Source organism: Theropithecus gelada, chromosome 16, assembly GCF_003255815.1.
Source record: "Theropithecus gelada isolate Dixy chromosome 16, Tgel_1.0, whole genome shotgun sequence".
Lineage (NCBI taxonomy): Eukaryota > Metazoa > Chordata > Mammalia > Primates > Cercopithecidae > Theropithecus > Theropithecus gelada.
Genome location: NC_037684.1, coordinates 23,910,682 through 23,934,233, shown reverse-complemented (window position 1 = coordinate 23,934,233; position 23,552 = coordinate 23,910,682). Strand labels below are relative to the sequence as shown.

Sequence of the window (23,552 nt, the reverse complement as noted above, 5' to 3'; positions counted from 1 at the left end):
CGCCATTCTCCTGCCTCAGCCTCCCGAGTAGCTGGGACTACAGGCATCCGCCACTTTGCCCGGCTAGTTTTTTGTATTTTTTAGTAGAGACGGGGTTTCACCGTGTTAGCCAGGATGGTCTCGATCTCCTGACCTCATGATCCGCCCGTCTCGGCCTCCCAAAGTGCTGGGATTACAGGCTTGAGCCACCACGCCCGGCCTAATTATTATTATTTTTTTAACTTTACTGTGGTGCTAAAGCAATATGCATTCAGTAGAAACTTTTCGAATTTTGAATTTCAGTCCTTTCTTGGGCTAGTGATATGTGGCCGAAATATTTTCTTGTGATGCTGAATAGTGGCAATGAGCTATAACTCCCAGTCAGCGAGCCATAACTCCCAGTCAGTCATTTGATCATGAGGGTAAACCAGTACTCTTCAGTGTACTGTCTTCAATAAATTACATGCAATATTCAACACTTTATTAAAAATAGGCTTTGTGTTAGATGATTGTGCACAATTGTAGGCTAATGTAAGTGATTTGAGCCTATTTAAAGCAGGCTAGGCTAAGCTATGATGCTCGTTAGGTTAGGTGTATAGTGCTTGTATTTTCTGGAGACAGGGTCTTGTGCTCTGTTGCACAGGTTGGAGTGCAGTGGTGTGATCTTGGCTCACTGCAACCTTGACCTCCTTGGCCCAAGTGATCCCCCCACCTCAGCCTCCTGAGTAGCTGGGACTACTTGGGAGGTCTTATTATGTTGTCCAGGCTGGTCTCAAACTCCTGGACTCAAGCAGTCCTTCTACCTTGGCCTCCCAAAGTACTGGGGTTATAGATGTGAGCCATCATGTTCAGCCTGTAAATGCATTTTTAACTTATAATTCTTTCAACTTACGATGGTTTTATTGGAACTTAACCCTGTTATAAGTCAAGGAGCATCTATAGTCTCTTGGACTTGTTATTGGCAGAGGCGCAGTACTTCTAAAACCAAGTTTAATTCTGGAATGTAGTCCAATACACCCTTGATAAATATTAATAATTGTACCAAAATATCAGTGTGGAAATATGGAATTTTGCTTTGGTAATAAAGAATTGAGAATCTTGGGGTTGGAAGGTAGTTTGAAGTATCTCTAGTGCATTTAGGCATCTGGAGTTAGATTTGGAGGGTACCCTTGACCCCTCCTGGCTCTTCTCTGGTATTCCCTGAGGAGGAAAGAAGGTTGTAGCTAATATAGAGAGCTGATGATCAATAGGTGGTAATAGATTAGGGGAAAAAAGCTTTAACATGTTTTGAGCACTTCAACAGTGTTGCTTTGGTTACTTTTTTTTTTCTGAGATGGAGTCTCGCTCTGTTGCCAGGCAGAGTGCAGTGGCGTGATCTTGGCTCACTGCAACTTCTGCCTCCTCGGTTCAAGCAATTCTCCTGCCTCAGCCTGCAAGTAGCTGGGACTGCAGGCATGTGCCACCATGCCCAGCTAATTTTTGTATTTTTAGTAGAGATGGGGTTTCACCATGTTGGCCGGGATAGTCTCAATCTCTTGACCTCATGGTCTGCCTGCCTCGGCCTCCCAAAGTGCTAGGATTATAGGCGTGAGCCACCATGCCCTGCCGCTTTGGTCACTTTTATATGAGTATGTTGCACAATGAGAGAAAAACCATCAGTTTTTCAAGCAAGAAAGTGGGAATATCCTCTTTAACAACTGTTCTTAACTTTATTTTTGAATTTAGGATTTCAGCTAAAGTATTGCTATTGTCTCTTGATTCCTTAAGCTTTAAATTTTTACCACAATGAGACTATGGATAAATAGCTACTATAACTCAAGCACTATGTTATGTCCTAGGAACCATGATAGAAAAATCATAGTTCCTGTCTTCAAGGATCTTACAGTTCAGTGCAAGATATAGATATGAAAATTGGTCATGGGAATATATTATGGCAAGGGCTGTGAGAGGGGTTTGCATAGAGTACTACAGAAGCCCAGAGGTGGGATAGCCAACTTAGGGCAGCACTCCCACAACGATGAAGTCTTTTTTGTTGTTGTCGAGACAGAGTCTCGCTGTATTGCCCAGGCTGGAGTGCAGTGGCATGATCTTGGCTCACTGCAGCTTCCGCCTCCTGGGTTCAAGTAATTCTCCTGCACCAACCTCCCATGTAGCTGGGATTACAGGTGAGCGTCACCATACCTGGCTATATTTTGTATTTTTAGTAGAGACAGGGTTCGCCATGTTGTCCAGGCTCGTCTTGAACTCCTGATCTCAAGTGATCTGCCCACCTCGGCCTCCCAGAGTGCTGGGATTACAGGCGTGAGCTGCCGTGCCTGGCTGCACACTGACGTCTTAAAGGCTCTGATAGGAATTTACAAGTTGAAAGATGGGAATATGTTGTTCTCGGCAGATGGAACAGTATATGCTAAGGAAAAGACATAATGTTCGTAGAAAGTATAATTGACCATGCCCTAGACACCTGAAAACTAAATATTCAAAACAGCTAGGAAATGCGTAAGCCCTGGGTCTTGACCTCATGACCACAGAGTTGCACAACTCCGGGGTACTATTTACAATGTCATCAATGTAAGGTGTTCCTCCCTAGAGCAAAATGTAGATCATATTGTGAAAGGAGGCCCCTGGAGTTGTACAAGTTGATAACCTTGCTGTGTGCTAACTCTTCTCACCTGAAAGTTTGGAAATTTTCAGTTTTCTTCTTTGGAGAGTCTATAAGATTTCTTCAGATTTTTTGTTGTTAAAATATCCGTTGGGGGGTGCAGCTGCGAGAGAGTGAGGCTGACACCTGGCCTGTGCATCCTGCCCTCCAAAAAAAAAAAATTAATTAATTAAAATAAAATATACTTTAGAGAGGATTTTGAATGTTCTCACCACAAAGAAATGACAAGTGTTTGAGATATGGATATGCTAATTATTTTGATTTCATCATTACACAATGTATACATCTATCAGAACATCACAGTATACTCCATAAATATGTACACTTATGCGTCGATTAAAACAAAACTAAGACTGCTAGGGGCTTACGCGGAGGGAGTTGAGCCAGCATCACCACGATGATGTGGGAGAGCGAGCATTCCTGATGGAGCTGACCAGACTCTTCCAGAAGTGCTGGAGGTTGGGCAGCATCTATATCACCTTGAAGAAGTAGAGTAGTCGAACCAAACCTGTTCCAAAGAAAGGTTCTGTGGAGGGCTTTGAGCCCTCAGACAAGTGTCTGCTAAGAGCTATCTATGGGAAAAAGAAGGTCAGCACTGTGGTGAGCTCCAAGCAAGTGAATAAGTTTCAGATGGCTTATTCAGACCTACTGAGTGCTAACATGGATGGGCTGAAGGGACAAAAAGAACAAAAGTAAGAAGACAAAAGCAGTAGCACAGTAAAGGGCACAAGTTTCCTGTTTTCACCAATTAACCACTGAATTGCTATTTTTTCCTTTGGGTTTTACTTTTGGCCACATAGCTAGGTTTCTGGTTCCCCCACACTAGGTGTTTTCACATAAGATGTAGGATCCTTTTGCAAAGAATAGCTGCAGTGTTTATAGGGTAGTTGTGGTAAGAATCTGGTTTATTTTACATTTGGCTAATTGGTCTGTACTGCATGGTTATATACTCCTGGATTATAGATTAAAAGTCTCCATAGTCATCTCTGTAGAGCGTAAGCTATCATTAAGCATGTCTGTTTATCAAAAAAAAAAAAAAAAAAAAAAACTAAAACATATCTATATATATTTTAAAAAATGCTTTACTTTCAGCTTTGAATTTCTTTCATTTCCTTTGTCATCAGGTTGGAGATATAAAAGGGGGGCGCTGAGTGCCTCAGAATAGGTTTTTCCATCCAAAAAACTTAAAATGCTGCATTCCTATTTTACCTTTATGAATCTATTATGATTGTGCTAGAGAGAGTAATAAGAAAGAAAAAAATTGGCCCCTTAAGAAAGGAAATCAAGGCCGGGCGCGGTGGCTCAAGCCTGTAATCCCAGCACTTTGGGAGGCTGAGACAGGCGGATCATGAGGTCAGGAGATCGAGACCATCCTGGCTAACAAGGTGAAACCCCATCTCTACTAAAAATACAAAAAATTAGCCGGGCGTGGTGGCAGGCGCCTGTAGTCCCAGCTACTCGGGAGGCTGAGGCAGGAGAATGGCGTGAACCTGGGAGCTGGAGCTTGCAGTGAGCTGAGATCGCGCGACTGCACTCCAGCCTGGGCCACAGAGCCAGACTCGGTCTCAAAAAAAAAAGAAAGGAAATCATTTTGTTTGTTGTTATATCTTTGTTAATAGAATATCTGTTCTATGGTGGGTTAGAAAAAGGGAAGAATGAGAGGATGCAGCTAATATTTACAAAGCACTTTGTACCACGGATGATGTTAAGTGCTTCACGTGCATTATCTCACCTATTCCTCACTACAATGTTATGAGGAATGTGCTACTAGTATTTTCCTCTTTAATAGGTCAGGAAACAGGCTTGGAGAAAATAACTTGCCCAAGATGCCATAGCTAGTTGGTATGAATCACATTCAGTCATAATTCCAGAACCTAAACTATTAATGCTGTACTACATTACATCTCTATACCTGAGCTAGGCTCTTTTGCTTATATTTTATTTAATTAAATAGACATTTTAAGGATTTGTTGGATTTTTTGAAACATGAAGAGGAGGAGGAGGAGCTACATTCTAATAAATTATATGGATAGGAAGTAAAACAGATTTCCATCTTTTTTCTTTATTTTCTTTTAAAATCGGGATCAGATTCCAGTCCTGTTCGAAATTTGCAGTCCTTTGGCACTGAGGAGCCTGCTTACTCTACCAGAAGAGTGACCCGTAGTCAGCAGCAGCCTACCCCAGTGACACCGAAAAAATACCCCCTTCGGCAGACTCGTTCATCTGGCTCAGAAACTGAGCAAGTGGTTGATTTTTCAGATAGAGGTGAGTGGGTATGGTATGACTTAGACCTATCACAGAGCATCTGGGTGAATTTCTTTTTCAGGAGGGCTTGGGGCCACTGCAGGTAGATGCCTAATACTTCAGCTAGATGAATGCTGTTTGCTTGTTTCCTTTCTTATATCTTGCTGAGGACAGTTTGATATCAGAATATTCTCAAGGTCCAGAGTAACTGGAGTATATTAAAATGGACCTGTAATAGGAAAAAGAGACTGGGGCCTTCTTTTTTTTTTTTTTTTTTTGAGACGGAGTCTTACTCTGTCACCCAGGCTGGAGTGCAGTGGCTGGATCTCAGCTCACTGCAAGCTCCGCCTCGACTGGGGCCTTCTTAACCACAGATGAAAAGGGCTCGAAGCAAACTTTTCTTATAGCCATACTTCTGAGCCCATTTATCTCCAAATTTCTTCATGCAGAGGTTACCGACTGGTGAACTACTTCTAGCCTGTCCGCATGGTTGGTTGGTTTGCTTGCACAGTGTTTAAAATTTTTAAAATTTGTTTCTAGTGTTTGAAAACACAGTGATTTCATATAAAAACCTGGATTAATCATTTATTTTAAACAAAGAAAAGATCTGGGAACACTAGGTGGCCAATCACCCATAGTAATAATTGGCTGGAGTTGAATAGTAGCTGTCCCCTTTGGATGGACAATGAGCTGTCTATTTGGCCTTGCTGAGCCCCTGTAGCCATTTGGTTTGCAATTCCTGATTTACAGTCTGGAATTTCAAGATTGAATTGTTAGACTACCAACAGGCTCACTCAAGAGTCTAAGTCCATTCACATCTTACACCAAGCCTGTCCAGTGTCATCAAGAAAGACAATCACTGTCACTTATCTTCTGTCCTGTGTCTCTCCTGGAAGGGAAATGGGATAGTAATTGTTTTTGTGTGTGTGTTTTTTTTTGGGGGGGGCGGGGAAGGAGTCTCGCTCTGTCGCCTAGGCTGGAGTGCAGTGGCGCGATCTTGGCTCACTGCAAGCTCTGCCTCCTGGGTTCACGCCTTCCTCCTGCCTCAGCCTCCCAATTAGCTGGCACTACCGGTGCCCGCCGCCATGCCTGGCTAATTTTTTTTTTCTGTATTTTTAGTAGAGATGGGGTTTCACCGTGTTAGCCAGGATGGTCTCGATCTCCTGACCTTGTGATCCGCCCACCTCGGTGTCCCATAGTGCTGGGATTACAGACGTGAACCACTGCGCCTGGCTGTAATATTTTTAAAATTTATTTCCATCCAGTTTTGATTATCCATGATTAGCAACTCAGGAGAAATACAGATAGGTGTAATAGGTAAAGTACAAATTTAATTTTAATTAGAATTTAAAGTTGCACAAAAGGAATGTTGTAGAAGTGCCTCTTAATTTTCCACTTAGCTGTCTAGCAGACAGGTAGCTGAAAGTTACTGGTTAAATCATAGAAAAAGAATCTGGGAAGCCCATAAACTCATCTGAATAGTAAACCTCTAAATAAATGAACCTCACTCATGACTTCTACCAATTGTTTTTGCTTTAGAAACTAAAAATACAGCTGATCATGATGAGTCACCACCTCGAACTCCAACTGGAAACGCACCTTCTTCTGAGTCAGACATAGACATCTCCAGCCCCAATGTGTCTCACGATGAGAGCATTGCCAAGGACATGTCCCTGAAGGACTCAGGCAGTGATCTCTCTCATCGCCCCAAGCGCCGTCGCTTCCATGAAAGCTACAACTTCAATATGAAGTGTCCTACACCAGGCTGTAACTCTCTAGGTCAGTGTGCCCCAGCTTCATGACATCCTTTGTTCTGTGGTTCTCTCTCCCAGGATCATCCAGAAATGTTTTGTGTTCTGTTGGGGTTTAGCTTCTTAGGCTCTTCGTGGTCATGTGCTGAGTGATAATGAGTTGCTCACTTGAATAAAAGCCTTTCTCTTCTTGACTGATGGTCCATAATAATAGACCTGGTTGTAAGGAAATTAACTATGATGAACAATTTAGTTTATCAAGAGCTTTTCCCAGTGAAAAATTCACTCCTTTACCCAGCAAAAACAAAAAAGACTATCTCCAAATATCTTATTGCATGGCACATAGCTCATACTCAGTGAGGACTAGTTAAGGGTAAGCTAGTACAGAATAGTGGTTGCGCAGCCATAGCTGTTAAGGAAATGAGGAAAACATTTCCTGTCAGGAGGCTGTGAAATTAAGAGTACACATGAGACCCTAGCCTTCTGTAACTTTAGTAGCTTTAGGTCTTGTGCTTTGTGTGCTTAGTAAGTATAAAGAAGATAAAATATTTCTTCTGTGATAAATACCTTATTTTCTTATGAGTTTTACCCCTTAGTGAATTACTTTAGAGATTCTTGGAGTGGTTTGAACCTTATTTGTGCACCTTCAGTGAGCTGAGGTGCGTATATTGGGCTTAAGCTTTTGTCTAGGGTTGGAAGAAGCTGATTGGGAGATAAGGGGTCTTTCACTACTGGGTCTACTTCTCAAATTCACACTTTGCATGTGGCTATCAAGTTTGAAAAACGGTAGAACAGAGTAAGTTACTGCTTAGCAGGCCAACAATACACTTTCTGTAGTGGTTTTTTTGTTGTTGTTTGTTTGTTTGTTTTTGAGACGCAGTCTCGCTCTGTCGCCCAGGCTGGAGTGCAGTAGCGCCATCTTGGCTCACTGCAACCTCCACGTCCCGGGTTCAAGCGATTCTTCTGCCTTAGCCTCCCAAGTAGTTGGGATTACAGGCGCCCACCACCAGGCCTAATTTTTGTATTTTTAGTAGAGACGGAGTTTTGCCATGTTGGTCAGGCTGGTCTCAAACTCCTGACCTCATGATCTGCATGCCTCTGCCTCCCAAAGTGCTGGGATTACAGCATGAGCCGCCACACCCGGCCTTTTGTTCATTTTTATAGAGAGACAGGGGTTTCACTTCGTTCCCCAGGCAGGAGCGCAGTGGCATAACCATAGCTCACTGCAGCCTCAACTCCTAGGCTTAAGTAATCTTCCCATCTCAGCCTCCCAAGTAGCTGGGACTACAGACATGTGTCTTGGCTTTTTTTTTTTTGGTCTTATTTTTTAGGGATGAGGTTTTTTCTGTGTTGTTCAGGTTGGTCTTCCAACTCCTGGGCTCAAGCAATCCTCCCCACTCATGCTGAGTAGCTGGGTCTACAAGCGTGAGCCACCATGCCCAGTGGTTTTCTGTAGTGTTTAATTAATTTGGATCATTTCCTGGTCTTATAGCAGTTTCTCAGATAATTTCAAACCATCAAAATGAATAAATACAGCAAAGTTCTCTTGAACTCCATACCAGTTGTCACTCAAAGAGGATAATTGTTTCAGGCCTGCATTGATTTCCTTGGAATAAATAATGAAAAACTAAGAAAGACAACATATTATACTAGTATAAGAGATGATGGCTAATGTGCTTTAAGAGTTGAAGGGGATCTACTTGCCATGCAGCAAGAAAAGGAATTTTCTTTTGCTTCTGCTTGTTACTAACCATTCGTTGCTAAATTGTTACTTTTATGTACTATATTTGGTCATTCATGCAGTAAATATTTACTGAATATTGGTCATGTGCCAGACACTGTTTTAAGTTATGAGGATGTAGCTATGAACAAGTCAAAGTCTCTGCTCTCATGGAGCTTATAGTCTAGCTGAGGAAGGCAAATAGATAGATGTATAATGTATCAACTGGAGGTAAATACTGTGAAGGAAAATAAATCTGGGAGTACTGAGGGTAGGATATTGTGTGCATACATACATGTATGCATACATATGTATATGTGACATGTATATATGTAGTTGGTTAGGAAAAGCTACTCTGATATGGTCACATTTAAGCAGAGACTTGCTGTTTGAATGTTTTACAATAAGCATTTTGGGTAGGGAGAACAGCAAGTGCTCTGGGCAAGAGAATAATTAACCAGTTTGAGGAACACTTAGAGGCCAATATACTTGGGGCAGAGTGACCAGAATGGAGAGGAGGAGGTAGGCGAGAATGGGGCCTGATTGTGTTATTTATGCCCAGGAGTTAACCTCTTAATGGGGTAGACCATAGGGTAAATAAAAAAGATGTTGCATTAGAGGAAAGTTTATTTGTATTTATTTATTTGTTTGTTTATTTTGGAGACAGAGTCTCTTTCTATAACCCAGGCTGGAGTGCAGTGGCGTGATCACTCACTGCAACCTCCGCCTCCTGGGCTCAAGCGATTCTCGTGCCTCAGCTGCCTGAGTAGCTGGGGTTTACAGGCATGTGCCACCATGCCTGGCTAATTTTTTGTATTTTTTAGTAGAGACGGGGTTTTGCCGTGTTGACTAGGCTGGTCTCAAGTGAAAAAGTTTACTTTGATTTTGGTTTTCATGTATTGGAACTTTGAAAAATATGAACCTGAGCTTCCAAAGTATCCCTTTTTTTGAGGCAGAGTCTTACTCTGTCACCTAGGCTGGAGTGCAGTGGTGCGATCTCAGCTCAGCCTCCGCCTCCCAGGCTTCATTGAATTGTCTCCCAAGTAACTGGGACTACAGGCACATGCCACCATGCCCAACTTATTTTTGTATTTTTTTTAGAGACAGGGTTTCACCATGTTGCCCAGGCTGGTCCTGAACTCCTGGGCTCAAGTGATCCTCCCACTTCAGCCTCCCAAAGTGTTGGGATTACAGGTGTGAGCCACTGCACCAGGCCCCAAAATATTCTTGACCCTAGTCTATTCCTTAAGAATTTTATGTACTTGTGAAAAATTAAAGCTCTATAAGAAAGTTTGAAGTGCATTAAGTAAAAATTTCCCTTCACTCATACCCCCAGAACCGTGCCACAGATACAAAACTTCTGTTTGCAGTTTTCTATGAATGCTTCCAAGAAGTTTTTCTACATATATAAGCACACATATATGTACATGTATTTCCTTTTTGTGATTATTCATAAAAGGGAAAATAGGATACATTCGCTGGTTGTACATCTTGGATATTTTACGTTATTAGTATTTAGAGGTCTGTCTTTTTAAAAGATGCGGAGAATTTCATTGTGTTGATAGTTCATAAATATTTAAATTGTCTCATTGACATTTAGATTGTTTCTCATTTTTAGCTTTTTTGAACAATACTGTAATGGGTAGCCTTGTATGTACATATTTTGGTGTCTTTCTAGCAAATCTGTAGGATAAATTCATAGCAGTGGAATTTTTAGGTCAATAGATAAGCTGTTCCTTTTTTAACGTACATGGTAGATTGGTTTTCATTAACATGTAAAAGAAAACATGACCTGAATAAGTTACTAAGAAGTGTGGATATGCCCAGGCACGGTGGCTCACGCCTGTAATCCCAGCACTTTGGGAGGCCAAGATGGGTGGATCACCTGAGGTCGGGAATTCGAGACCAGTCTGGTCAACATGGTGAAACCCCGTCTCTATTAAAAATACAAAATTAGCCGGGCGTGGTGGCGGCGCCTGTAATCGCAGCTACTCAGGAGGCTGAGGCAGGAAAATCGCTTGAACCTGAGAGGTGGAAGTTGCAGTGAGCCGAGAATGTCCGATTGCACTCCAGCCTGGGCAACAAGACTGAAACTCCATCTCAAAAAAAAAAATAAAAGAAGTATGGATACATAGTATCTGAAAAGCAAGTCTTGCAATTGTAATGACACTCCTTTATATACATATATATATTTTTTGAGACGGTCTCTCTATCACCTAGGCTGGAGAGTGGTGGCGTGACCATGGCTCACTGCAGCCTTGAATTCCTGGGCTTAAGTCATCCTGCCACCTCAGCCTTCTGAGCAGCCAGGACTACAGGCATGGACCACCATGCCTGGCTAATTATTTTTATTTTTGTAGAGGTGGAGTCTCACTATGTTGCCCAGGCTGGCTTTGAGCTTTTGGATTCACGTAGTCCTGCTGCGTTGGCCTCCCAAAATGCTGGGATTATAGGTGTGAGCCACTGTGCCCAGCTGACACTATATTGTATATATGGTATTTGATCAGTGAGGATGGTTTTTCTGTCCGAGATAATTTTGCGGATCTCTAAAATTGCATTTTTTTTTTCTTTTTTGAGACGGAGTCTTGCTCTGTTGCCTAGGCTGGAGTGCAACGGCGCAATCTTGGCTCACTCAGCCTCTGCCTCCTGGGTTCAAGTGATTCTCCTGCCTCAGCCTCCCAAGTAGCTGGGGTTACAGGCATGCATCACCATGCCGGTCTAATTTTTATATATTTTTAAGTAGAGACGAAGTTTCACCATGTTGGCCAGGCTGACCTCAGGTGATCTACCTGCCTCGGCCTCCCAGAGTGTTGGGATTACAGGCATGAGCCACCGTGCCTGGCCCTAAAATTGCATTTTTAATAATACAGTCCCAGAGAAACGGTGGCCTGAATGTTCTAAAATCACCCAATCTCCAGTACTTGGACTGTTTTTTCCTTTTAAAGTTTATTCTATAAATTATGTTGTGTAAGCTTTAAACTCCCACTGTCTTCTTTACCCCAAATTAAATATATATATATTTGTAATGAAAGATGAAGATTTTTGTAGACTCGCTATTCAGCTTAGCTAACTTTTTATCCCATTAGAATTGTCCTCTGAGCCCTTTCAGTCTTAGGTGTTTTATAAACCTTTTGGTTGAAGAGAAATAAATAAAAAGGAAATAATGTTCAATTCCCTGTGTGTTTTCAAAAAAACCACATGAAAAATAGATGAATGAAGAGAAACCCATTTAAATAAAACAAGCTTTCATGTATTGTTATTCCTTATGTTTTTCCGTCTTCAGAAGGCCTTGTGTTACTGCCTGTTTCGAGCGTGGTGGCTCATGCCTGTAATCCTAGCACTTTGGGAGGTAGAGGCGGGAAGATTGTTTGAGTCCAGGAGTTCAGGACCAGCCTGGGCAACACAGTGAGACCCGTTTCTACAAAAAATTTTAAAATAGGCCCAGCGTGATGTGAGCCTGTAGTCCTGGCTACTTGGGAGGCTGAAGTGGGAGGATCACTTGAGCCTAGGAGTTCAAGGTTGCTTTGAGCCATGGTTGCACCACTGCATTCCAGCCTAGGTGACATAAAAATTTTTTAAAAAGTAAAAAAATATGATTATAGAAGAATCCTAAATCTTTAAGCAAAACTCTGTTCTCCGTCCAAAAAATAAGTATTTAATCTGGTTTAAAGTTATGTAAATATGTTTACTTATATGATAGAAAAGGCCATTTCTTTCTCCATTTTTCATAAATTTATTTTGAGTATTGAAAGGGGCTAAATTCAGGTTGGATAGCATTGCACAGTAGAAAGAAAAGTACACTTATTATACATATGACCTGATTAATTTAGCGTAGGAGAGTTACATTCCACCAAAAGCAAGTGTTCCTCTTCATTGTTTTGTGCTTTATCACAAATGTTGACTTCATGACATTTTGAGATTTGAGAAGTCTAAGAGCAGAAAGAACTATGGTTTATATTGATCATACATAAGCATGTTCAAAGATAGCCAGATCCATCCTGTGGAAGAAAAGAATGAGTGCAAGTTATAGCCCTACCAGCCTTACCTTTGGTGGATTCAGTCTGATCAGACATATATTTGATAAAAATGATGTAGCGAAAAAACAGGTTTGTCGTAGAGAAACATACTACTTTCTAAGCTTGTCTTCTTTCTTGAGATTGAGTTTTCCCTCCTTTAACAGGACACCTTACAGGAAAACATGAGAGACATTTCTCCATCTCAGGATGCCCACTCTATCATAACCTCTCAGCTGACGAATGCAAGGTAATTGTGTTCTCGTTTATTCAACATATGCTTTTTGAGTGCTTACCGTTTGCCAGACACTTTACTAAACACTGGGGATACAGTGGCCAATAAGATGGGCAGGGTCCTTGTTCTTACGTTGTAATGGAGGAAACATAAAAACCAATGTGCTTTTTTAGAAAAAACTAGTTAAACAGACAAAAGAATTGTAATATGAGTGATTTGAAAGAAATTAACAAGGAGATTATGAAACATTTGGAACATCAGCCGCTAGTGCATTGATATTTTCTATTGAAAATTGGCTTCGAAGACTGCTAGGGACTTAGTCCACTAAGGAATAATTTGCATATTTTATTTGCATAAAATATGTGATCTTAATATTTATGCATTCAGTTCTCTTCTTATAAATCTATGAAGTCATTTTGCTTTTAAAATCTTTTCATAATTCTTGTTCCTTTTTCTGTCCGTTTCTGTGAAATACTTTTTGTTACTCTCAGTCACACCTACTCTTGGCTAATTCTTCTTTTAAATTCTTGAAACATAGCTCCTAAATAACCTTTGGGATTTTGAGATAACGTATTTAGGAGTAGAAGCTCAGATCCTATTTGTATGTTCCTGTGTGGGTTGCTGTTCCCAAGGATGTAACCAAAGATCTAATTATGGGGAAGCAAGAGTGGAAAATGTTATTAATTAAATGGGTTGCTTGAGTAGTATTGGATAGGTTATCTAAGCTGGTTAGACCAAAGTATTATTGTTGTTTTTGTTGTTACTTTGCTAATGATGCCAGGGTCACAGGTTTATTCCTGTCTGAGCCAATTTCATTGTGAGGAAAATTAGATTCCCTAGCTAACATTGATTTTCCTTGATTCAGGAATTTGTTCTCTTATTTACAGGTAGACTGCAGGGGTGAAAGTTTCTTTTATGTGGTTAGTCTTTCAGCAAAGTAGTGTACTTTCCGTGTTTATATGGATTTTAAGGTCAATGACCCTACTCTTATTTTTCTTCATTCCAAATCTTTTTATAAGCGGCAGTTCCTTCTGCTCTGTGTAACACAAAGTAAGTTGTAGATCTTCCCATTGTCTTCCCATTAGCCTGGGACTAAATCAAAACAGAAAAAGCTGTGCCCCCATCTGTGTCAGAAGCAGGCAAGTCTTTAGGTACTTCTTTCTCAGAAAATAACTGCGATCCCTGCTTGTTGAGAGTTGTTCTCTACCACTTGTCTCTAAATGTAATGATCTGATACTATGGATGGTTTTACATAAAAATCTTCTGACATGTCTTTTGCTTTTGAAATTGTTAGTTTATAACAATATGACTGTGTTAAGTTAAGCAGTTTATTTTAGAAAAAGAAAAATTTGAGTTTGGAGAAGAAAATTCTGATAAAAGGAAAACATTTCTATCCTGAATTTATCTTTGTTTCCTCTTCTTTGCAAGAGGCATTAGGCTCAGCATAATCCATCTTTACTACTGGAACGTGTGCATGGAGGATCAGGAGAATTTCTGAGATGATATATTTTTATTACATTTAGAACTATAAGTGGAAAGATTAGACAAATTCCCCACATTTATTAACAGCTCTAGTGTTTTTGAAGAACCTTCATATACGTGATTGCTCTTGAGTTTCCCAGGACACCCTTGCGATCAGTGATGTTACATTTGTATTCAGTCATATATTTCTGTAGCTGCATGTACCAAATACAGGTATCTGAAGATTCAGTGAATAAAAGACTGCATTTAAGGAGCTCATGTTCTCATAGGAGGAGGCAACATAAACCTTCAAATTAATAAGTAAATAATTTTGTGCAATGATAAATATTGTGAGGAAAAAAGACGAATGATAGAGTCTGTTTTGGGGGTGAGGGTAGGGATAGCCCTGCTTTTCCCAGGATGGTCCAGGAAGACCTTCCTGAGGAGTTGGCATTTGATTTGGGACATGGATGATGGCAAAGAAGCAGTTGTGTAAAGATCTAGGAGAAAAGATACCTAAGTAGAAGGAACAGCAAGTGCAGAGGCCATGAGGCATGGCTAAACTGATGGGTTTGAGAGGCTGAATGAAAGTAGGTTGTGTATGGCTGGATCCAGATCATAAAGGACCTTGTGGACTTCGGCACAGGAGTATACTTTTGTTCTAATAGAATGAGAAACATTTGGGGGGCTTTAACAAAGGCATGATAGGATTTCAGGCACACTTTTTAAAACTGAAGGCTTGCTAACGTGGAGAATGGAGTGTGGGGGCAAGAGTTGATGCAGGGTATAAGGTGCTTGGGAGACTGCGTGGAAGTTCAGGCAGTAATTGGTGGACTGGACTAGCTTTGTATCGGCAGCAATTCTAAGACTAGGTTGGATTCAGGATACATTTTAGAGGGGAGCAACCTGTTAGGCTTGCTGATTGATTTGATGTGAGGTGTGAGAAAAGAGAAGAATCTAGGATAACATTCAAGTTGTTGACCGGATCAGCTATTTAGACAGTATTACCGTTTATTAATACTGGGAAGATTTGGGGTAGAGCAGATTTGTGGAGAAATGCCCGGCGTTCTGTTTTGACCATTCTGAGTTTTAGTGGTGAAGTGGAATAAGCAGTTGGATATGAGTTCCCAATTCCCAGATTATGAAACAGAAACTATTGAGAGCTGATGTCATTTGTCTGAGGTCATGTAACTACAGAGTTAAGTTTCCCTGGAGACTTGAACCCAGGTTTTCTTTTTTTTTTTTCGAGACAGAGTCTCGCTCTGTCACCCAGGCTGGAGTGCATTGGTGCAATCTCGGCTCACTGCAACCTCAGTCTCCTGGATTCAAGCAATTCTCATGCCTCAGCTTCTTAAGTAGCTGGGATTACAGGTGTGCGCCACCACGCCTGGCTAATTTTTGTATTTTTAGTAGAGACGGGGTTTCACCATGTTGCCCAGGCTGGTCTTGAACTCCTGGCCTCAAGTGATCTGCCCATCTTGGCTTCCCAAAGTGCTGGGATTACAGATGTGAGGCTCTGCGTGTGGCCAAACCCAGGTTTTCTTTTTTTTTTTTTTTTTTGAGACGGAGTCTCGCTTTGTTGTCCAGGCTGGAGTGCAGTGGTGCAATCTTGGCTCACTGCAACCTCCGCCTCCCAGGTTCAAGTGATTCTCCTGCCTCAGCTTCCCAAGTAGCTGAGATCACAGGCGCCTGCCACCATACCCTGCTAATTTTTTGTATTTTTAGTAGAGACAGGGTTTCACCATGTTGGCCAGGCTGGTCTCGAACTCCTGACCTTAGCTCATCTGCCGCCTCAGCCTCCCAAAGTGCTGGGATTACAGGCGTGAGGCACCACGCCCAGCCCAAACCCAGGTTTTCTAATGTTTCCTTTGTACTTCCATACTCTATTCTTGCACTTCCTCATGCTTTTTTTTTATTTGTTGTACTTTGGGAAGAGTCCAGGCTCAGAGTCATCAGACATGATTAAAATCTTAGTGATCCCATCATTTAGCTGTTATCATTTCAACTTCTCTGATTCTGTTACTGGCTGAGAAGGCAGAATGTGAAGCTTGCCTTATCTCTTTCTTGTAGAGATTGTGATAATAAGTGTGAAGACGCTTTGAAAGTAAAGTACAACATAAATCCAAGGCATTATCATTGTATTCTTATGCTTTAAGTAAACGTAGTTTTAGAAGCAGGTGGATTTATTGACGTTGTTGATGGTTGCAGGTGAGAGCACAGAGCCGGGATAAGCAGATAGAAGAAAGGATGCTGTCTCACAGGCAAGATGACAACAACAGGCATGCAACCAGGCACCAGGTATGGGCCTTGTTAAAGCGCTGGCCACTCATAGTTTGAGGTCCATTTCTTGGATCTCCTCTATAATTGTCTTCAGGCATGTCTATGCCTCATTTCCTGTGATATGTTTTCCAGATGTACTTAGAATCACGTTTCTTTTTCAAACAGTAAATTTTCATAAAACAAACACTTCTACCTCATGAAGGAATCATGCTATCTGTAGTAATAGTAGTAGTACTAGTAGTAGTAGTAGTAGTAGTAGTAGTAGTACTAGTAGTAGTAGTAGTAGAAGAAGAAGAAAATTCTGATTATTCGAAAGATTACACTTGCTGCTTCATTTCCTCACTTGGCATCCTTTAAGACTATTGTAGCTTGCTTTCAAACCTCTCCACTCTGCTAGCACCTTTCCAAGGCCACCAGTGACTTTTCCCCAGCATTTGACACTCGCTGACTGTGTTATTTTTCTTGTACTTGTCTCTTCCCTTGGTTTGTAGGGAGCATCCTGGCTTGGTCCTAATCCTCCTCCTGCCTCTCTGAACATTCCTGCCACATTGGTTGCACTTAATTCCTTGTTCTTCCCTAAATGCCTTTGGTCTTCACTCTTGCTGTTTTCCTGCCTGGAACACTATACCTGTACCGAGAAGAGATTGTATTTTCCTTCAAGGCCTGTGCAGTTCTCAGCTGTTGCAGGAATTTTTCCCAAATTCTCTCCCACCGTTAATGAATTTCTTCCTCATGTATTACCATTGTAGCGCTCTCAAAATATGCCTTTGTGTCTTTGTGACATACTGTATTTTGTTCATCATTTAGGTGTCTGTTTTTGCAGTTAGATTAGGTGGATAGCAGAGATGTATGGTGATAAGGAAGAAGTTTGGCTTTGGAGCCAAACAGATGTGAATTTGAATACTGATTAACTCTAGCTATGTTGTCCTGGGCAGGTCAGCTAACCTATTTCTTTGTTAATAAGAAGAGGTGAATAATGCCTTCCTGGCAGGGGAGTCAGCTAAATTATGTATGTAAAGCACCTCTACTCAGTGCTTGGCAGGTAAAAAGCACTCCAAAGTGGTAACTACACTTTTCTTCATTGTCTATCTTGGGTGTTATTTTATTTTATTTTATTAATTAATTTATTTTTTAAACAGAGTTTTCACTCTTTTTGTCCAGGCTGGAGTGCAATGGCGCAATCTCAGCTCACTGCAACCTCCGTCTCCCGGGTTCGAGAGATTCTCTTGCCTCAGTCTCCCAAGTAGCCAGGATTACAGGGGCACGCCACCACGCCCAGCTAATTTTGTATTTTTAGTAGAGACGGGGTTTCACCATGTTGGCCAGGCTGGTCTTAAACTCCTCACCTCCAGTAATCCACCCACCTTGGCCTCCCAAAGTGCTGGGTTTATAGGTGTGAGCCACCGTGCCCAGCCTTGAGTTTTATTCTTACTCAGTTTTTCTATTTAAATGAATATATATAAATGAATTTTTGTATCACTGTTGATCAGATCAATAAGCATTAATTGGAAAACAGTTCTTGTTGCTTTGGTGGAGACGTCCATCCTTAGTTTATGTTAATAGTAAAATAAGTTTGTATTCCTGAACCTGTATTTAACTGACAGTAAAGGTGGTGGGGTGATGATAACCTGATTTGGAATTTTTAAATTGCCATATTCATGAAAAAATTAGCGGGCATGGTGGTATACACCTGTAGTCCCAGTTACTTGGAAGGCTGAGACAGGAGGATGGCTTGAGCTCAGGAGGTAGAGGTTGCAGTGAGCCATGATTGTGCTGCTGCATTTCAGCCTAGGCGACAGAGCAAGACCCTGCCTCAAAAATAATACAAATGAATAAAATAAAATTGCCATATGATTTGCAGTGTGGCTAGAACATTTCTGGGGTTTTTTTCTCTTTACATTTTAAAAAATGTTTTGGTACCTTCTTTTTTTTGTTGTTTTTGAAGAGTCTCGCTCTGTCTCCCAGGCAGGAATGCAGTGGCGTGATTGGCTCACTGCAACCTCTGCCTCCCAGGTTCAGGTGATTCTCCCGCCCTCAGCCTCCCGAGTAGCTGGGATTACAGGAGCACACCACCACGCCTGGCTAATTTTTGTATTTTTAGTAGAGACGAGGATTCACCATGTTGGCCAGGCTGGTCTTGAACTCCTGATCTCAGGTGGTTGGCCCGCCTTGGCCTCCCAAAGTGTTGAGATTACAGGCGTGAGCCACCTGGTTGGCCCGCCTTGGCCTCCCAAAGTGTTGAGATTACAGGCGTGAGCCACCGTGCTGGACCTTGGCACTTTCATTTTGAAGCTTAGCTTTTATAAGCAGTTTTCTCTGTTTTCTCCTTTTTCCTTTTAGGCACCAACGGAGAGGCAGCTTCGATACAAGGAAAAAGTGGCTGAACTCAGGAAGAAAAGAAATTCTGGACTGAGCAAAGAACAGAAAGAGAAATATATGGTGAGGAAAAGTTAAATATTTAATGAGCATGAACTCCTGCTATCACATTTGATTCCTTTTGCTTTCTGAGCTTGTGCCTTTCAGATTTGCCATTTAGTATGCTCTACATGTGAATACTAAGTGACTTTTCATGGCACTTAGAGTTTATTTCATCCCCTAAAACTGAGTTGTTGAGAGTGGAAACAGGAGGTCTTGGGAAAATGAAATACCATTAGAATTTAGATTTAAAAAAATTTGAACCTCTGGTTGTTCATAAATTTTACTTTCATCTTAAAGGGTTAAATTTACCCACTAGAACACATGCCATGGCACTGGAAACTTATGTATGAAGAAAAGTAGTCAACCTTAATAGTAGGCTGCTTATTTTAATGGAAAAATAGATTTCCTCCATGATTAAAAGGTATTAATCGGGTGAATATTCTATAATAGATATTCTTGTAGTATTTTAACATTTTTTTCTAATTTTAGAAGTAATTATCTTACATTTGTAAGATAATTTAGAGTGATTAAGCAAAGTATATGGAAGAAAACAAATCCTACCACCTAAAAATAGCCACAGTTAGTGTTTTTGGATATATCCTAGCTTTTTAACAATCCCTTATTTATGTAATTGCCTTCTTACTGTATGTAGCACTTTGAATTCTGTCTTTTCACTTAAACATCTTTTTTTTTTTTTTTTTTGAGACTGAGTCTCACTCTTTGTCAGCCAGGCTGGAGTGCAGTGGCATGATCTCAGCTCACTGCCACCTCTGCCTCCTGTGCTCAAACAATTCTCCTGCCTCAGCCTCCCGAGTAGCTGGGATTACAGGCATGTGCCACCACGCCTGGCTAATTTTTGTATCTTTAGTAGAGACAGGGTTTCACCTTGTTGACCAGACTGGTTTCGAACTCCTGACCTCAGGTAATCTGCCTGCCTCAGCCTCCCAGAGTGTTGGGATTACAGGTGTGAGCCACCATGCGTGGCCTTAAACATCTTTTTTTAGGAAAATATTTTATTATACATGTATTAATACATGCTTACTACTGAAAATACCAAAAATATAGAGAAGAAACATTCCAATAAAAAAAAATTGTCCTTCAAGATACAAACCACTGCTTAACATTTTTCTTTTTCTTTTTTTTCTTTTTTTTTTGAGATAGAGTCTTGCTCTGTCACCCAGGCTGGAGTGCAGTGGTGCAGTCTTGGCTTACTGCAGCCTCTGCCTCCCGGGTTCAAGCAATTCTCTGCCTCATCCTCCCGAGTAGCTGGGACTACAGGCACCCACCACCACTCCTGGCTAAGTTTTGTATTTTTAGTAGACATGGGGTTTCACCATGTTGGCCAGACTGGTCTTGAACTCCTGACCTCGTGATCCACCCACCTCGGCCTCCCAAAGTGCTGGGATTACAGGCGTGAGCCACTGCGCCCAGCCTTTTTTTTTTTTTTTTTTTTTTTTTTTTAAGTATTTATTTATTTTAAATTTTAGATAAGGGGGTACATGTACAGGTTTGTTACATACATGTGTTGTGTGATGCTAAGATTTAGGCTTCTATTCATCTTATCCTGTCACCCAAGTAGTGAACATAGCCCCTGATAGGTAGTTTTTTGACCTTTGCCTGCCTCCCCACTTTTGGAATCCTTGGTGTTTATTGTTCCCTTCTTTGTGTCCCTCTGTACCCAGTGGTTAGCTCCCACTTATAAGTGAGAACATGCTGTGTTTGGTTTTCTGTTTTTGTGTTAATTTGCTTAAGATAATGGCCTCCAGCTGCATCCATGTTGCTGCAAAGGACATGATTTCATTCTTTTTTATGGCTGTTCTTTTAGTTTTTTCCTGACATTTTAGTTTTTTTCATAGAATTGGAATGTTTTCTTATTTAGCCATTAGAATAGATTCTTAAACGTAGGGCATGTGAATACTTACTCAGGGCATGGCTTCACTAAGACAAAAATATGCCAGACTATGTATAGATGACCCTTTGTATCCATGGATTTTGTTCCTGTGGATTCAGCCAACCATAGATCAGAAATATTTGGGGAAAAAAATGTGCGTTTGTACTGAACATGTACAGACTTTTTCTTGTCATTATTTCTGAAATAGTACAGTATAACAGCTATTACATGGCGTTGACATCACGTAAGTAATCTAGAGATTAATTCAAGTATACTGCTGGATGTGCCCTGGTTATATGCAAATATGATATCATTTACATATGAGACTTGAGCATCCATGGATTTTGTTATATGCAGGAAGGTTGGGGGGCGTTCCTGGAACTCTTCCCCTAGGGATATCAAGAGATGACTGTATTTACTTTTTTTTTTTTTTGAGACAGAGTCTCACTCTGTCACCCAGGCTGGAGTGCAGCAGTGGTGCAGTCGCAGCTCACTACAACCTCTGCCTCCCGGCTTCTGAGTTCAAGCAATTCGCCTGCTTCAGCCTCCCAAGTAGCTGGAGTAATAGGCGTGGGCCACCACACCCAGCTGCTTTTTGTAATTTTAGTAGAGACAGGGTTTTGCCATGTTGCCCAGGCTGGTCTCAAACTCCTGACCTCAAGTGATTTGCCCATCTTGGCCTCCCAAGGTGCTAGGATTACAGGTGAGCACCTGGCCTATATTTACTTTTTTGACAGTCATCACTGTCTTAAATGATAATTTGACGAATAAGTGGACATAGGCCAATGTGAGATGGGTTGTGGGGTGAATTTGTAGTTAGACCTTTACACCAGACTGTTGGTTTGTAGAGTGAGGGCTTTAGTAGTGGGCTGTAGGGTACCAGGTTGTTTGCTTGCCCCAGTCTTGCTCACTGTTTCTATCTGCAAACTGGTTAGAAGAGTAATAAGACAATGATACCGTATATTGAGTGATTAGTGCTAGGCACTGTGGTTGTGATGTTCCTTTGATCTTTTAACAGTCCAGTATGATTGGTGGTATTTCCCGTATTTTATATACAGGAAAACTGAGACTGAGAGAGGTAACTTGCCCAAAATCATACAGGTAGAAAGAGTGTCTGAAGTAAAAGTTCCTGAAATTTTTAACCTTAACAAACATCTGCTCTGCTTTTCAGTAATTTGGGATAGGTTAGTAGGACCCAACCTCCTTGATTAAAATGCTGCCTAGGATTTTTTTCAAGCTTTTTTTTTTTTTTTCCCCAGTGTTCCTCAAAATAGAAGAAATAACTAATGCTTAGAACCCAAATCTTAGATGTTAAGGGTCCAAATTTAAAAAGATTCACAGCAGATGGAATCAGATTAACCAGAAGAAATTTTAATAGGGATAAAGATACTGATGAGTGGTGTCTTCATATGCTAATATGTGTGTGAAATCTATAATGTTTTCCTGGGATAAGCCGTCCACTCCACTTAACTACTATTATCTCCTATTCTGTGGATGGGAGGTGGAGCCTAGAACAGAGTGGGAAGGGCTAAAATCAAAGGCTTAAAAGGGAAGTTTCCTTTGTAGAATCTCTTTCCTGGAAAGGATTCTTGTAGTGACTGCCATGGTAAGATTGGGAAATTAGTTTGAGACTGGATTATTTTCACGCTTTTAATTTTCTATGGCTTTTCCCTGTCTTATTCTTGCTTAATATTTAGTAAGGCATTTTTTAGAGTCCAGCCTATTTTTCCTGAGCATGTGGACTGGAGTTTGAGGGTAGCATGCCTTTTGCAGACAGTGTAATGGTGGCTGGAGCAATTCAAGTGAAAGAAGTTACAAAGGACTACTTCATCCAGCTGCCCCTGCCCCTCCCTTCCTGCAGATTTTCTTTTGAGTCTAAAATCTTAGACACTAAGGCTTAGAGAATCTGGTTTTTGTGTGTTTTGTTTTTAAATCCGGGAGCATCCACCAAAGTTCCTTCCATATCTCAGGATTCTGGGAATTTGTAGTGTCTCTGGGTTTGTGGTACTTTATTTATTTGTACTGTCATGCACATTTTTACATGAAGGAATGGAGGCATAGAGTTCTGATCCACGAAGAAATAGAATGAAGTTCCCTTCTGGAGGTGTGGGAGCATTTCCTTTCCAGATTCACTGGGGTGGGTAGTGGGAGTCTTGTGGCATTAATCTGATGAGTAGTATGTCTTGTGCTCAATGCCTAGCACCTAGTATGTAGGCACTAAATAAATAGCTTATGGTTGTGTGGTTTGCATGGATTGAAGTGAAATAGATTAAAAAGTTCTTAGAAGCAGAGAGTATCAGAGTGTCATGCTCTGGTTATTTTCCTAGGAACACAGACAGACCTATGGGAACACACGGGAACCTCTCTTAGAAAACCTGACAAGTGAGTATGACTTGGATCTTTTCCGAAGAGCACAAGCCCGGGCTTCAGAGGATTTGGTGAGTATTAAAACCTCCAAACTGAAGACCACTTGTGAAAGGTGCTTAGAATTGCCAAGAAAAATGATTGCAAATCAGTTTGGTGGGAATTAAATGTACCTTGCTTCTTGAATCTCTTTCCCTCTCTTCCCAGCTGTCCCTTTTTGGAGACTAGCCTTTCCCTTTCAGATTTAAACAAATCACCCCTCCTCCCTTCCTTTTTTTATTCCCTTCTTTCCACCTCAGCTCCCGGAAGTACCAGTTTGGCTAGAGCTGATGAGGCTGGATAAAACTATAGGCTCCCCTTTGTCTCAGCTGGGCAATTTGCAATTCTGAGAACCTGTAGCCTAGGAGAGACTCATCTCTGTTGTTTTCTTAATCCCAACAGGAACTCCCCTTTTGCTAGGTTTCCTCTGCACTAAGAATGAAAATAACAGTGAAGGGGAATAATGGAAAAGGCTGTTGTCAGATGTTTTAGAATTAA

The 23,552-nt window shown here is 41.1% G+C and overlaps 1 protein-coding gene across 6 annotated transcripts in view; it reads left to right on the top strand.

Annotated features, from left to right (window-relative positions):
* Nucleotides 1-23,552, top strand: part of KAT7 (lysine acetyltransferase 7) — a 40,475-nt gene that overhangs the window by 4,300 nt on the left and 12,623 nt on the right. The window contains exons 3-8 of one of the 6 annotated variants that reach the window (XM_025363209.1): nucleotides 4,727-4,903; nucleotides 6,422-6,661; nucleotides 12,534-12,616; nucleotides 16,271-16,360; nucleotides 18,683-18,781; nucleotides 22,979-23,089. In XM_025363209.1, the coding sequence (XP_025218994.1) occupies nucleotides 4,727-4,903; nucleotides 6,422-6,661; nucleotides 12,534-12,616; nucleotides 16,271-16,360; nucleotides 18,683-18,781; nucleotides 22,979-23,089 (800 nt within the window). The remainder of the gene's footprint in view (nucleotides 1-4,726; nucleotides 4,904-6,421; nucleotides 6,662-12,533; nucleotides 12,617-16,270; nucleotides 16,361-18,682; nucleotides 18,782-22,978; nucleotides 23,090-23,552) is intronic. The other 5 variants (XM_025363210.1, XM_025363211.1, XM_025363215.1 and 2 more) reach the window with 5 other exon arrangements.